Source organism: Peromyscus leucopus, chromosome 11 (assembly GCF_004664715.2).
Source record: "Peromyscus leucopus breed LL Stock chromosome 11, UCI_PerLeu_2.1, whole genome shotgun sequence".
In the NCBI taxonomy this organism is placed as follows: domain Eukaryota; kingdom Metazoa; phylum Chordata; class Mammalia; order Rodentia; family Cricetidae; genus Peromyscus; species Peromyscus leucopus.
Genome location: NC_051072.1, coordinates 20,509,203 through 20,525,936, shown reverse-complemented (window position 1 = coordinate 20,525,936; position 16,734 = coordinate 20,509,203). Strand labels below are relative to the sequence as shown.

Genomic DNA, 16,734 nt, shown 5'->3' with positions numbered 1-16,734 from the left:
ATTCCTTTTTTAGAGAAACAAGGCCAAGTGTTTCTCTAGCTCCTGACTGAGCGCTTCCCCTGCTAACTTGTGGTCTAGACCGTGTTGTGGATTCATTGGCGAACTGGGCTGGCTAAGGTTGGTTACAGTCACTTGGTACTCTCCGGGTTCACTTTTTCCCTAAAATACCCAATCCCGTGTGGCATTGTTATCTGGTCAGCTATACTACCCTCATTGTTCTTTTGGGTCTGTTTTACTTGAACTTTAAAACAAAAAACCAAAAACTTCCCTCTGGTAATTCCTGATCATGCTTTTGTGATAAGGGTTTTACTAGGAGGTTATCAAAAATACTGGGCTACTCTGTTGCTTGCTCTGTTTTTGTTGGCTTCATCTATCTTGTTTATTTCTGATAAACCCCAGAAACTTTGGCACAGAATTTTTTTTTTCCATTCACCTACTTTCCTATGTGAGTTACCCAGGTTTTCATAAAATGTAACCCTGAACTCCATAGTAAAGACCTTGTTTTGCTGACATTTCTGGGTGACTCATAACATGAGAACAGTTGGGACAGTCACATTTAGCCTTCTGCTATCCACCATCAAAGGTAAACTGCTAACTCTGTCCAGCTAGCATTTTCAGACTGGTGTACTCACCACACCCACTCTACTTCATGAAGTGCACTCTGCCCATACTGTGGTGTTTTACCTAGGAACCCATTTGTGTGCAAGAACCACACAGCTTTAATGTAATTTCATGTGGAATCAATTCCCAGGCTTCCCAAGGCTTTGACTGCTCTAGATCTTATTTGATTTCTATCAGTTACTGGTACAATTACAGTTCTGGCTGCCCTGGATCTCACTGTGTAGTCAGATGCTGGTCTACATAAATGACAGATCCACCTGCTTCTTGCCTCTGCCTCCAGAGCACTGGGATTAAAAGGTATGTGCCATCGTGCCTTGACAGAACTATCTGTGCTTTCCCCCTTTAGTTCCCTTTATCTAAATGCTCTCTTTCTAAAAACAAAAAACCCCTCATTAAATGTGGTAGTTTGAGCCTGGCAGTGATGGCGCATGCCTTTAATCCCATTACAGAGGCAGGCAGATCTTTGTGAATTCTGAGACTGCTAGGACACACAGAAACCCTGTATCAAAAAACCAGCAACAACAACAAAAGGTAGTAGTTGGGGTGTTGTTGTTGGCTTTTACTCTTTTGGGGGGCCTGTCACCCTACTTCCAAATAAGTTGCATATAGAGACTTATTCTTACTTATAAATGCCCAGCCTTAGCTTGGCTTGTTTCTTGCCAGCTTTTCTTAACTTTAAATTATCCTGTCTACCTTTTGCCTCTGGGCTTTTACCTTTTTCTTCTGTATATCTTACTTTTACTCTTACTCTGTGGCTGGTTGTGTGGCTGGTCCCTAGCGTCCTCTCCTTGTTCTCTTGTGTTCTTTCTTCTTGTTCCCCCCAGATTTCTCCTATTTCTCTCTGCCTGCCACCCTACCTATCCTTTGTCCTGCCTTGATATTGGCCGTTCAGCTCTTTATTAGACAATCAGGTGTTGTAGACAGGCACAGTAACACAGCTTCACATTGTTAAACAATGCAACATAAAAGAATGTAACACATCTTTGCATCATTAAACAAATGTTCCACAGCATAAACAACTGTAACTAACACATCTTAAAATAATATTCCACAACATTGAGGGTTGCACTTTAAGTCTCCACATCTATTAGTGAAGTTCCATGAATTCCGATGGTCATCCATCTTCTTAAAAATGGTCTGATCACTTTGACCTGGCAGAGTACAGGAAGCCTTCTCTATGTAGCCCAGATCAGCTTGAATGCTGGAGGTATGAGCCACCATTGCTGGGACTCTATTGTCATTTTTACTTATTGAAAATTTTTAATTTATTTTGTGTGTATGGATGTTTTGCTTTCATTCATGCCTGCAGTATGTATATGTCTGGTGCCCAAGGAGTCCAGAAAAGAGATTTGGGTCCCTGGGAAGTGGAGTTACAGTTTTGAGCCACCATGTAGGTACTGGAAATTGAATTCCAGTTCTCTGTAAAGGCATAAGTACTCAATCTCTGAGCCATCTCTCCAGCCCTGACCTTGAACTCTTGAGCCATTAGAATGCTCCATATCCCCAGTGCTAGATTTATAGGCATGTGCTACCTTGTCTGTCTTGACTCTAAAGTTATTTCTTGTTTATCCATATGTAAGAACATGTGGTAAAAAGAACAACCCTCCCTCAGATCCTTGTTTAACAATATACTAAGTACAGTTTTAGTGTTTTGTTATAAAAAGACGTTGTGTTGTGTAATATTATTTTAACTAGGCAATATTTAACAATATTACTTTAACTGTGTAAAGATGTGCTGCACTTACTTGTTTATGCTGTGTTTGTTTAATGATGTAAAGATATGTTACATTTGTTTTACCTTACCTGCCTAAGGTGCACCAGATTGGTCTCATAAAGAGCTGAACGGCCAATAGCTAGGCGGGAGAGAGATGGGTGGGGCTGGTGGGCAGAGAGAATAAATAGAAGGAGAAATCTAGGCTTGAATGAGAGGAGGAGGAGGGGAAAATGAGGGAAAAAGAGGGACACTCCTGGAGCCAGAAACCAGGCAGTGGCTAGCCAGCTAGACAGGTGTAGGACATACAGAAAGAAAAGGTAAAAAAGCCTCAAAGCAAAACGTAGATAAGGAGAAACAGGCTAAGTTATAAGAGCTAACAAGGAAAGAGCTAAGGCCAGACATTCAAAGCTACTAAGTCTCGATGTCATGGTTTGGGAGCTGGTTGGAGGCCTAAAAGAAAAAACTTAGTACATATGTGTGGTGAAGGGTACTCAAAATGGCTTTGGCTAAAGATATTTCTACATTTGAGTCAAGGTAAATTGGCTGTTTTGTTTTTTTTGTTCTTTTTAAATAGGGTTACACATCATTTTGGAATGACTGTATATCATCTGGATTGCGTGGCTGTATGTTAATTGAATTAGCCTTGCGAGGAAGGTTACAACTAGAGGCTTGTGGGATGAGAAGAAAAAGTCTTTTAACAAGAAAGGTAAGAGGACTTCTGATAATACCCCTCCCCCTTTTGCAAGAATTTGTTTCGTATAAATGATGATATTTCTAATAGCTTTAAAATGTTTAAATAGTTTAAAATTGTCTTTACTGGACGGCATTCTGGGTTTTTCTGGATCTTTGCATATGTGAAAAAGGATGTCAGTCACTTAGGATCAATGACCACCGCATCTTAGGAAGATGCCCCATTTTATTTGCTTCTGAAGACCTTGAGAGAACTTGAGAAAATTCAGAAGTTTCATGCAAATTAATTACTCATAGGACACCCATCTTTTTGAAAGACTGCAATTGCTTTTTCTGTCTCTTCTCCACAGTGGAGGTGTAGGTAGGCACTTCTGTTGGTAGAACAGAAATATATACACTCGTTTTTGGATTTTTAACTTTAGTCTCAATCTCAACTATTCAAGACTGTTTCTCTTCCAGTCTGTTCTACACTTCGGGCATGTTATTTTAAAACCTGATTTTTCAAAACCATTTTTTCTGTAGTAATTGTATTATAAATCCAAAAGTTAGGCCAGAACCAAACATCTTGTTGCCTTTTAGTTTTTTAAGACAAGAGTCTTCTCTTTTTCACCAAGGCTGACCTGGAATTCACTATGTAGCTCATGCTGGCCTTGACCTGGAGATCTCCTGCTTCGATCTCCAGAGCACTAAGATTACATTCTGACTGATAAGCCAGAGGATGATAATTTTCTAAGAAGGCATGCTGTTAATGTGTTAATGAAAGTTACATGCAGGTAGTAATATTGCTGGATTGGAATGAATTCAGCTAAGAGTGAGTGCTCCCCTAGTGTGTGTGAAGGCCTGTGTTTGAACTTACTGCTGGGTAGGTGGAGTAACGTGGACGTATTTGTTTGAGACAGTCTTGCTGTGTAGCTTATGCAGGCTTTGAAATTAGATTTTCTGACAGTCCCTGAATTGCTGAGATTAGAAACAGGCTGACACCATAGAAACGCTCTTATAGCACCTCTGCGGTAAAGCCAGCCCTTTGCCGTTAAGACAAGTGAGCTAGCATTGAGAATTTAACAAATTGCTCTTTTGGATAACTATATCATAAAACAGGTTACAATTTTGTTTGTCTGCAACCGTAGTAACTTCAGGAGAAAAACAACCTGAGGAAGTTGTCATTGTAGTTATCAATAGAATGCATACACAGCTTAGTAATTTAGAACTTAGAACTTTTCCTTAGAGTCCTAAGTAAAAAGATTGTGCTAACAGGAGTCAGTTTTGTGCTGTGCATGAGCAAGAGCCATCGACTGGTGATAGTCTGCCCTTTATTCATTTTGCATCCAGTGTTTAAATACGTCATGAACTGTGCTAGACTCTGGGAAACAGTTGAGCAACTTACTAAGTCAGTTTAGTTCTGAGGGATGTGAAGAAAGTAAGGTTGTTGGAAAATATTCTATATGATTTAGTAAGTTAAATTTTAAAAGTAATTGCTGATTTACTTAAGACAGTCAAGTAGCTGTTTTTCCCCATTCGTTACTTCTGTTCTTGAAAGCCAACTTTTTTAGGTGGGTTGTGTTTTTTTGGTTTTTTTTTTTTGTTTTGTTTTTTTGTTTTTTTGTTTTTTTTGGAGATAGTGTCTCTTGTCCCATCTGTCCTGGAGCCTAGTATGTAGACTAGGCTGGCCTCAAACTCACAGAGATCCTCCTGAGTGCTGGGATTAAAGGCGTCTTACACCACTCTGTTTTTAGTTCATTTTAAAGCCACTTTAACAAATGACAGCCATAGTGACTTTCAGCCAGAAAGAAGTTTCTCAGTTTTGGAGACCAGAGTTAGGAGATGTGATTGATTTGTCTTCTCAAAGGCTTTAAGGGAGACTCTGCTTATAGCCCCTCCTTTGGCTTTTGGTTGTTTTCCTCTTGTTCTGTAGGTCCTGGCCGCACCTGCCCACATGTCCTCACTGCCCCCCCACCCCCACTCCGTGCCATGTCACTGCTGCACACCTGACCTCGGGCCTCTCTGTTCTAAGGTTGCAGCTCCAGTGGGGTTTCTTGTATGAATCTAATGTTTTTCTCTTAAAGCCCTGAGGCCTTTGGGAACTCTTTTATCTATATAATGCATTTCTCAGAGGGCTTGTTTTATCTTCTTTCCATCTTTTCTGTCTTGGATGTAGCAAGAATTTATTGAAAAGAGCATATTTATTATACCTTGAAATTATTTTTCTTTTTTTGCCTTTTCAAGACAGGGTTTATCTCTGTAGCTCTGGATGTCCTGGAACTCACTCTTTGTTCAGGCTGGCCTCAGAAACTCGGAGATCCACCTGTCCACCTGTCTCTGCCTCCCAGGTGCTGGGATTAAAGGCGTGTAGCACCACTGCCTGGCTGTTATTGAAATTTTAAAGGAATTTAGAATTTGTTTGAATCTTGGATTCGTTTTGAGCAGGGGCAATGAAATGTAGTAAGATTTGCCTCCTGAAGAGCTCAGTATGGAGCGCTGGACTGAAAGGGCCCAGAGTGTTGCCCTCATGCACTCGCAGACTCATAGCAGCTGGGGTTACCTGCACAAGATGAAGCCAGTCAGCATCCCAGCATGGAGTGGAGAGGTCTCATGAGGCTCCACCCCCAGTTGAGGAGCAACTGATGGCTGCAGGGGGAGGTTGGTGTGTATGTGTGACCACTGGTAGGGTGCCACTACTGTGGTGGATGGCCTCACACCATGTGCAAGAACTTCTCCTGACGATCCTTTTCTCTCCCATGAACTTTGGTCTAACTAAGTACTATGGAATGAACAGTCTGAATATTTCTGGGATCTGCACTGTCCAGCATAGCAATCATGCCACTATTGAAATTTGAGCTGTACTATAAAAACATCCTGGATTTTTCAAAAAAAGTATTGGTAGAAACACTAAATAGCTCATCTTTCAAACAAATATCTATCATGGGCCAAATATCTATTTGGCTATCTTGGGTTAAATCCAATATTCAAAAATTAATTTCACTTTTTTCATTTCCTTAAGGTTAGATTTATGGTTATATATTTTTCTTGTATAATCCTGAAGAATAAGATCTTATATATTTTAATCTTTTGTGAGATTCAGCAAAAAAAAAAAAAAAAAAAAAAAAAAGAAGGGCACCTTTTCGAAGAAAAGTATGAGAGAACATTTGTATTTAACATTTTTAATAGCCACTCTAAGATGCTGTAGTAGATTGAATTTTGGTACTACAGAATCTCAACTAGAAATGTGTTTCTTAGGAGATAACTGAGTGAAGCCCATGGGAATCTAAGGTGGCTGGGAAGTGTGGCAGTGTGGGCTGCTTTCCTACTCACCCCCCAGGATTTTCCACTCTTATTCTTGAGGCTTATTCTTTTTTTGTGTCTGGTGTTTTGTTTGCATGCATGTCTATGCACCACATGCATGCTGTAATTACAGAGGCCAGAAGAAGGTGTTGGATTCCCTGTAACTGGAATTACAGCTGATTGTGAGCTGGTGCTGGGAATCAACCCAAGTCCTGGAAGAGCAGCCAGTGTGCTGAACTCTTGGCCCCCTCCCATCCTCACCCTCTTGGTGCTGGAGATAGAGTAATTTTACATAATCATTAAGGCTCCGCTAGCAGTGACATTAAAAAAACAAAAACAAAAACAAAAACTATACTTCCCCTTCATATCTTTATTAATCTATGCTCAAGGGAGCCAGTTCTTAATTTTGCTCTTTTGCTCCAGTTTGTCAATGTTTCCTTAATGACATTTTTTTGAGAAAATTCATTTTGTTACTCATGTAAAATGTCTTTACTATGTGAACTCTTCCATAGAGTTCTGTTTCTGGGTCTAAGATAATGTTTTAATGAATGAATTTCTGCCTTAAATAACTCAAGGTTCAGCATCAACTAGAATTACTGTAATTGTAAAGTCTCAGCATGAAATATTTGCATACTTGTTTGTTTTTCATCTAATGAGTTTATGAGGGAAAAAGGTATCATTGGATCATTTCTGACCGCTTATGTTTTAGGTGATCTGTAAATCGGATGCTCCAACAGGGGATGTTCTTCTTGATGAAGCTCTAAAGCATGTTAAGGAGACACAGCCTCCAGAGACGGTCCAAAACTGGATTGAGTTACTTAGTGGTAAGCTGATGTATTGAAATGTAAACATCGAGTTCTGCTTAGAGAAAATTATTTTTTTTTTTAAATTATGAAAAATGGTGGCAGGGATGATAATTTTAAAAAATTCTTAGCTCCTTTTATGTAAGAGAGCAGATACTAAATAAGATGGAATAGTCTTCCTTCAAGCTTTCATCTTTTGTTTGTTTGTTTTGAGTCAAGGTCTCCTCACTTCTATAGCCCTGGCTGAACTACAACTCAGATCCACCTGCCTCTGCCTCCTGAGTGCTGCAGTTAGAGGCCTGTCCCCAATCCTTTGTCAGAATTATTGGCACAGTTTACTATGTTTAGAGTGGACCATGCTGTGAGGATGTCTTCATAAACTATAAGCTATCTCTTGATCTTACATATACCAGGGCTCATTGGGCTTAGTCAGTGTCCTGGATCACTGGATTTCCTTTGACAATGCATATACCCAAACCAGTATTGTCCTATGGGGTTGGGTTGCTAGGTTAAGGTGGTTGTACTTAACTAGTTAACATTGTATGGCTGCTGACTGAACTTGGTTTTCATCTTGAGCTGCTGTTGTGTACCTCTCACTGGAGTGAGCTTTGAAGAGATTCTATAAGCTTTCTCCCAAAGTATTGAAATACAGTAGGATGTCCATTGGATTAGGTCAGAATTCATGAGGCAGATATTTAAACAATATCCCATGTTTTTAGATTGGCTATAAATGTCAGAATTTTGTGTTTAGCAGATCTAATTATTAGGAATATATTAGTGTAGGGGTAAGGTACCTGCCCTTAACCCCTACCTAGGGTTCCATAAGAGAAATGCTTCCAGGAGCGAGGGAACAGTGAAAGATTGCTATAATAATTTCATACACACGGGCCAGTGCTCTTCATTCTTCTTCTGCCCTTTGTTTCTTCTCCATTCTTAATCCTTCTACATCCTTACTCTTCTGTTCCTGCTGTTACAAAATCCCAGGCGCACGCGCCTGTGTGTGTGTGTGTGTGTGTGTGTGTGTGTGTGTGTGTGTGTGTGTGTGTATGTGTGTATACCACACACACATATTCATTAGCAACTTGTTAGTAATTTAAAACAAGCTTCCAAAGTCATATCTTTGGAACACTGGCATTCTTTCTTTGAAGATGCCATAGAAGTCACACGTGGCAAAGACTTGGTCAGCTTAGTGACTGACAACAGCTCTAGGTTGTAAAAGTTTTGGCTGTCTCTTAAAGGGATAGCTACAAGGGTTAAAAAAGGGAAGAAAATGAACCAATGAGAGGTCTGAGGAAGAGGCAAAGAATATGTGATTAATAATATAAAGAGCTGGTCTACTAAACTAAAGCCTTGCAGTAAAACTGGTGGAGAAGTATATGCAAGGTGTTAATTGTGGAGCAAGCTTAAGGCAACATAGGTGCCATTGATCTCTTGAATATAAGATATGCAATGTAGAAGATAGAACAAGGCCAGGCACCTGTACTATCACTTCTAGTTCACTATAATTCTTTGAAGGGCTTAGGTACCTGCAATTCCACTCTGTGAAAGTTCCATAAGGACACTTTGTTTGGCCAGTTTGTTTTGTCAGTGGCTAAGGATGGAGAACAAGACTTCTAAGTGTCTACAGTCCACATGGAACAATACATATAGTTATGAAGCATATTTTAGTATGTTTCTATTCATCAAAATTACACAGTTAAATAAAACATCTTGACTATCCACACTTATGTGTGCCCATAAGATTGAGATGTAATCATGAGATTACATGTATACATTACATGGAAATGCATGGTAAATGGGGAGATATAGCTGTTCTTAAGGAGTGCAGGTCTTAGGGAAGAGATGAAGTAGAACATGAGAGAAATACAAGGAGCAACTGGTCATTCATAGTCAATAACCTCATGGCCTTGCCAGATGGGGCTTCCCATCAAAGAGTCACTCATTTGGTGGGTTGACATATGAACACCAGTTATCACTGCTGTATACTATTATGGCCCTGGACATATTAGGAAAGAGTTGCCATGTTAACATGAAAGAAGGGGATCCAGCTTGGGAGCAGAAAACAAAACCCATTGCTAGTGTGGGAACAGTGGTTCTGGTCGGATCTTAATGATGGAGTTCCATGCACAAGACCCAGGGGAAAAACAGTCACCTGCTTCCTGTTGAGCAAATGGACCAGATTTCAGCTGGTTGGTTAATACCTAAGTTTTTTAAATTGTTTGTTTATTTTAGTGTGTATGGGAGGGGTGAGTGTGCCCTGGCCCAGGGTAGAGGTTAGAGGACAACATGCAAGAGCCCTCTCCTTCACCATGTGAGCCCCAGGTGTATTGAGATTGTCATTGGCTGCAAGTGGCTTTCTCACAGAGCTGTCCATTCTGTGGATTGAAGTATGTAGGTCTGTGGCCAGTTTGGTGGTGAGAACATTTTTTTTCTTTTCTTTTGAAATTTCAATTGTTTCAAAGTTTTCCTCATCAGAGGTCTGATCCTTAAGGATCTAGAATGTGCAAAACTCTGGATTTGATGCCTGCCCTGCCTAGCATTGTAGAAGTATCAGCAACAGACAAGTGTGGTGTGTTGTCTGATTGCAGTGGTGCATAGTACTGACCTAGGCACTGTGAACTTAAAGGAAACATTGCAGATTGAAGTGATGTTAAAATATTTTCAAAGACCGTCTACGTGTCTAATACTTTACTACTTAGGGCTCTCTAAAAGTTTGGTGGTTCAGAAAAAAAATCTGAGGAAACGTAGATGTTGAAGGGAAACTTTTGATTAGACCTTTAAAAGGTAAAATTTGTACACACAAAAGGAAATATGCCTTTTCAGAAGATTAGAGTGGGCCAGTGAGAAGGCTCAGCATACAAGCAGGTGCTGCTGCCAAGCCTGGCTGCCTGAGTTCAGTGTTCGGGAATAGATGGATAGCCAAGATGTCTGGAGGGTGAGGCCTGTCCTGTCCGACAGACTGTTAGAACACAGTTGGGTTGCACTGTAGTTCTGTGAAAATATTAGTGTATTCAGACAGTAATAACTAACTAGCTAGTGTTTTTAGGAGATAGTATGTCTTTGATAACTTAGAGATTAGTGTAGGTATAGTTAGTTGTAAAATTCAAATATAGATTTTTAAGTATTTATGTAAATGGTTATCATCTTATGTTGTATTAATTTGAATTCTCCCAAGTCAGCTAATATATCTTGTCAGATTGTACCTTAGGGTTGTCTGCCTTCTTGACAGTGGCATTAGGAGACAGTAAAATCCAAAACCCCAGCGGTCGGGTGATAAGGTCAAGTTGGAAGTCCTAAGACCTTGGTCATCACTCCTGTGCGCTTGTGCTGTTTCTTCCGTTCTTAGATGTTGGTTCTTTCTGGAAGTCTGGATGTAGCTCCTTACTTAGAAATAACGCTTACTATTAAATCATTTCTAATGCCTCATTTTGTTCTTAGGGCCCCATTCCCAATTTATTCTAAGCCAGTAAATTATGAAGGTTTCTCTCACTTAATTGTAATTTCTAGAAGATTAGCATTAAGTCTTAATGTTTATATTCTTGATTTTATATATATATATACATATATATACATATACATACATACTGTGATTTCCAAGAACATTGTAAATACTACCTTATCAAGTAACTTGCTTTTTTGTGTGTGTATGAGCGCACTTGAGCCCGCATGCACTTGCAGACACTGATTTATTGTGACTTTTTATTTGAAATGCTTTTCTTTAAATGCATAAAATGGTCTTAATTATTAGTAATTCATAGTACCAGCCTTTTATCATATACTTTAAACTCCTTTTCCAAAGTAAATTATAAAATTGTAATGACTCTTCTCTGGGCCAGTGAGAGGTTCAGAGGTTAAGGGTACTTACTGCCAGGTCTGACGACCTAAACTTGAGTTTGATTCCACATGATGGAAAGAAAGAACTGACTCCTGCAAGCTGCCCTGACCTCCACATTTGAGTCATGTACATGTGCACACAAATACATACCAAATAATGTAATAAAAGGCTGTCCCAGATAATTTATTCTTCCTAAGAAATAGTTTTGTGCACATTTCCTTTAAATTATGTAGATGTTGTACTAGCTCTCTTTAAAAATCCTTGTCTGGGGCTGGAGAGATGGCTCAGTGGTTAAGAGCACTGACTGCTCTTCCAAAGGTCATGAGTTCAGTTCCCAGCAACCACATGGTGGCTCACACCACCTGTAATGAGATCTGGTGCCCTCTTCTGGCCTGCAGGGACACATGCAGGCAGAATGCTGTATACATAATAAATAAATCTACAAAAAAAAAAAAAAAAAAGATTCAGAGCCGGGCGGTGGTGGTGCACGCCTTTAATCCCAGCACTCGGGAGGCAGAGGCAGGCGGATCTTTGTGAGTTCGAGGCCAACCTAGGCTACCAAGTGAGTTCCAGGAAAGGCGCAAAGCTACACATAGTAACCCTGTCTCAAAATACCAAAAAAAAAAAAAAAAAAAAAAAAATCCTTCGGCTATTTCCATTTCCCATTAGTTTTGGGGTACATTTTGTTCTTTGCAAATCTAATGTTTTGTTACTGTTTTAAAATTGAACACTCAGCATTGTGAATATTAGATTGTTAAGTGCTTTAACTTGGCCATCTTTGTCCAAAGAGTGTTTTGATTTTTAGGGTACCTGCCTAGCATGTGGGAGGTCCTGAATTCAATCTCAGTATTGTCTCCCTTCCCCCAGGGGGAAAAGTGTTGGCTTTTGCTTTGGTAGACAGACATTTAAGTTACTTGTGGATCATGCTTTAAAGCTTGGATAGTACAGGTCTAGAGTAGTTTTCACTTGAGACTAGTTCAGCCTTGTTCTAAAGTGTGGTCTTTTTGGGTCCCTTTATGTCCTGGACACTCAGGCCTTTCCCCTCAGCTTAGTTTGGTATTCAGGTTTTTCTCACCTCTCTGAAAACTCCTGGCACTTTTTGGTATTTGTCTTTTTGCTTAGCTTCGCAGTTTCTCACTTCGACTTGTGTGGCTTAGTTTTCTGAGACTTGAGACTATAGTGCAGGTCTGTGGACTGTCTGTACTCTGCCTCGTATTGTTCAGTTGCTTTAGCTATTTTGACGGTTGACCTGAGACTTGGGCAGGGTGACTGAGTCAGGGTGGCTGCTGTGCTGTGCTTGGAATCCTTACTTCTGCTCTGTGCCCTAGGATATGCCTCTAGGTAGTGTACTTGGCAGTTCTGTGTCTCACTATCCGAGCGAGAGTCAAAGATTTGGAATGCTTTATGACCAGTATCTGCAAACAGTCACTTTAAATTAATTTTCCACATATTTCTAATGACAGCAAGGATTGCTTTGCTGTTCAGGATAGTCTTTTAGTGTTTTTTTTCCCCCCCCTCAAGACAAGGTTTCTTTGTGTTAACAGTCCTGGATCTCACTTTGTAGACCAGGCTGGCCTCAAGCTCACTGAGATCCACCTGTCTCTGCCTCCTAAGTGCTGGGATCAAAGGTGTGCACCACCACCTCCCGGCTAGTCTTTGAATTTTTATTTTATATTTGTGTCCCTGTATGTGTACCAAGTGCCCGCAAAGGTCATAAGGCATTGTTTCCCTGGAAATTGGAGTTACAGGTGGCTGTGAGGCACCTGATGTGGGTGCTGGGATCAAACTCTGGTCCTCTGTGGGAGCATCATGTGCTCTTAACCATTGCGCTCTTGTCAAGGATATTCTTTACTGTTAGGTGATACAATTAGAATAGTTTCTGTGGCCATCTAAATAGAAATACATTCCAGGTGCCACAGTTCATTAGTCCTTCCTGTGATGCTAACAGTGTTCTGTGCTAGCTAGTGAGTAACTAATGACCAGCCACTTAGGGCTTTTGGTACTTAAAAATGTGTCTTGTAAAGTTGAGGAACTGAAAATTTAAGTACATTTTCAGTTAATAGCTCCATCTTACTGGTTTCAGTAATGTAGCTTAGACTCTTTACATTGAAGAAAGGTGCTTGAGGTTGATTTTAAAGTGTAGTTTAGAAAAGTACTTTAGTATTTTTTTTCCCAAACTACAAAAAATAGTTGTGTATTCATTGGTGATCATTTGGAAAATACAGTTAGACTTGTTACATATAATCTGAAAGGTAAACAAAGTTACTCATATTTTTGTTTCTTACCAAATTTTGTACAAGAAAATAAATGGTTCATTCATTCTCTCCCTCCCTCCCTCCCTCCCTCCCTCCCTCCTCCCTCCCCTTAAACTCTGTGTAACCCTGGCTCTCCTGGAACTCGCCTTGTCGACCAGGCTGTAGATTAAAGGCCTGTGACACCATGCTGGGGTGAAAAATAAATGATTTTAATGGGAAATGCTTAGTTTAACTAAATATTTGCCTCAAAAGTAAGGGCCTATAGACTACAGACTTAAGAACTGAAAACAATGCCAGGTGGCGGCGGCGGCGGCTCTCGCCTTTAATCCCAACACTCAGGAGGTAGAGGCAGGCAGATCTCTGAGGTTGTGCCCAGTCTGGTGTATGGAATGAGTTCCTGGACAGCAAAGATGATGACACAGAGAAACCTTGTCTCCAAAGCAAAACAAAACCCAAAACAATGTCCACACAACTTTTCATCCTTGTCCACACAAACTTTACAGATGGGCTTAGTAGCAGTTTCAGGAATAGCTTATAATCAAGAGCTTTATTTTTATTTTCCTTTCATCTGTCGAAGATTGGTGGGGGAAAATTTGCTGCTTTTATATTGTAGAGGTTTTGGTGTTTTTTGTTTGTTTGTTCTTTCTTTTTGTAGTATTGAGGGTTGAACCTAGGCCTTTGTGATGCTTTGTATACCTGTAGCCCAGATGCTTCCCACTTGCTATCCTCCTGCCTCCACCTGGTGAGTGTGTTCCCCCCACATTACATTCCGCCTTACTGACTGCTTTTTGATAACAGCCAGAGCAGGCAGGAACAAAACTTAGTGTGTGGTTGAGTACTTTCTTAGATTAAGGGCGGCTGTGGTTTGAAGACTGCTGTGCCTGAGAAAGCGCTGGCTGCTGGCCTTGAACCCAGCGCTTGGACTGCCTGATCTAGTGGGGAAGGGGCAGGAACAAAGTTCCTTCGCTTATCGGATGGTTCATTGGTTGTTATTATTGCAGTTCAGCAAATAATACCCACCGTTTCTAACTTTGGAATGTTCTTCTTTAGGTGAGACGTGGAATCCATTAAAATTGCACTATCAGTTAAGAAATGTACGGGAACGATTAGCTAAAAACCTGGTAGAAAAGGGTGTACTGACGACAGAGAAACAGAACTTCCTCCTGTTTGACATGACGACACATCCTCTCACCAATAACAACATTAAGCAGCGCCTCATCAAGAAGGTACAAGAAGCTGTTCTTGACAAATGGGTAAATGACCCTCACCGAATGGACAAGCGCTTGCTGGCCCTCATTTACCTAGCCCATGCCTCGGATGTTTTGGAGAATGCCTTTGCCCCTCTTCTGGACGAGCAGTATGATTTAGCCACCAAGAGAGTACGGCAGCTTCTCGACCTAGACCCAGAAGTGGAGTGTCTGAAGGCCAATACCAATGAAGTTTTATGGGCCGTGGTAGCTGCGTTTACCAAGTAACTGTCAGAATGGAATGTTTCCTTTTTCTCATGCGAACCAGTAGTTTTTCTTCTATTGACTTCTGGTTTTCTGTAGTTTGTACTTTCCCACTCTAATAATTGGCTTTTGTTCTACAAAACGGTGGGTGGCGATTTCTTTTTGTGTGTGCGCAGGATTCTGCTGGTACGAGAGGCCTTCCTCTTTCTGTTGGTAAGCAACCTTACTGCCATATTGGCACTCCATTCCCTCCTGCCATCCTCACTGTTACCTTTGGGGTTTCTGGTGCACTTGGACTCCAGGGTCCCTCCAGTCACCTCATGCACAGCTTTGGATTACCTCAGCTTGAGTTGTCCCACACGTGCACATTCACCTGGCATTCTGCCTATGATTCAGACAAGTCACAACAAGGCCTTCAACGCACCAAAGGTAAATATCTGTATCTATTAGGACATTTTCTACATAGACCTCAGTTGAGATGTATACTTAGCAAAATTATTTTTCAATTGAAACAGCACAGTAAATAGGTAATATAAAATGCCCCTGGATTTTGCTTCCTGTGTAACTCTGTTATAATTTTAGCTATAAATCACAAAGGTCCAGTTGTTTCACAGAGCCAGTTTGAGATGGGCTGCATTCCATTTATGCTGTATATAGTTGGAATTATAGATGAATCGCCCCGTCTTCTGGCCACCTCTGCCTCATCTCAGTACTTTGCAAAATTGAATTAGTTGTGCACCTGGTGCCCCTCACTCGCTTCAGTCACTGCTATTTGATGGCACATGGACCTCCCATCATTGAGGAGAGGAAGATGTGTGGTCGTTCAGGGCTCTTCGGAGCTGTGCCCCTTGTGATACTCTGCCTGTACATCTCTTTTGGGTCTTTTTTTCCTTTAACTCTCCCTGTTTTTATGATTTCTGTAGGAAAGAGGCTTGCGACCAGTACTAATCTTGAGTACTTTTCCCCCCTATCTTCAAGTAAATTAATGTCTGCTCCAAAATATCATTTCTACTCATCCTTTCTTGAGGAAAAGAAAATCAGATATCAGTTCTAGCAGATGTTGCATGTAAATTGGTAGCAAGTAACGACTGCAACTCAGATGATTAAGAAATTTGTAAGAAAGCTCTGCTATGTTTTAATTTTATATACAATTATGATAATTAGCACATTGTAAGACTACAAACCTCTGCTTTTTAATGTTGATTTTATTCTTTATCACTGTTTATGTACCATTGGTTTCATAATGTAAATACTATACATTGAACAAATTAAATGTCAAATTTTTTATTACCATAGTTCATGTTAATAGTGGGGCTTTCAGGTGTCTAGAAACTTTTGGTTAACATTTGATGCAAAAATACTAGATGCGTATAACTTTAGAGTTGAATTTTAAGGGACTTCCTAATATGTATACTATCTTTTTATCTGAAGTAATAAATAAACTATGATCTTGAAAGTGCCTGAATCAGAGTGAGCATGTCATTTGATTTTTGTGTCATTTTCTTTGCTTCAAGGGAAGTTTTACTTAGTATGGCATAGTAACATTTCAGCTGCATGGTTGGCAAACTGTCTTAAAAGAGCCGGCTAGGAAACGCTTTAAACTTGGCAAGCCGCATATGGTGTTTGTTGCGGAAACTCAGTTCTGCTGAATGAAAGCTGTCGCTGACAATACAAATAAACGGCAGGAAACTATTAGAGAGACAGACAGCTAGCTGGCTGTGGGTAATAGTTTGCCATCCCCTTTATGATGATGCATGGGCAGAGACATTAGAATAACCTGTTTGTTTCTGTTGTTTTCAAACATGGATACTGAAAACTGACACTAGTACACTGAAATTTAAAAAATAAATTAAAATTTAATTTTGTTATTTTATGTGTATGTGTTTTTCCTGCATGTGTGTATGTGTACTTGAGAGTGCTTGGTGTCTGCCAGAGTTCATCCGGTGTGAGCCTCCATGTGGTGCAGGGAGCTGATCGAGGGCAGGACCTCTGCAGGAGCAGTGAGTGCTCTTAACCGCTGAGCCATCTCTCCAGCCCCTGACTGTTTTGTTTGGTGAAAATTTACTGTTTTTCTTTTGAAGAGTTT

The 16,734-nt window shown here is 40.3% G+C and overlaps 1 protein-coding gene across 1 annotated transcript in view; it reads left to right on the top strand.

Moving 5' to 3' along the window:
- The window catches only part of Golph3 (golgi phosphoprotein 3), a 32,624-nt gene extending 16,511 nt beyond the window's left edge, over window positions 1-16,113 (top strand). The window contains exons 2-4 of the mRNA XM_028884411.2: window positions 2,910-3,041; window positions 7,014-7,128; window positions 14,248-16,113. Of these exons, the coding sequence (XP_028740244.1) occupies window positions 2,910-3,041; window positions 7,014-7,128; window positions 14,248-14,672 (672 nt within the window). The 3' untranslated portion in view covers window positions 14,673-16,113. The remainder of the gene's footprint in view (window positions 1-2,909; window positions 3,042-7,013; window positions 7,129-14,247) is intronic.
- Window positions 16,114-16,734: the final 621 nt, after the last annotated feature.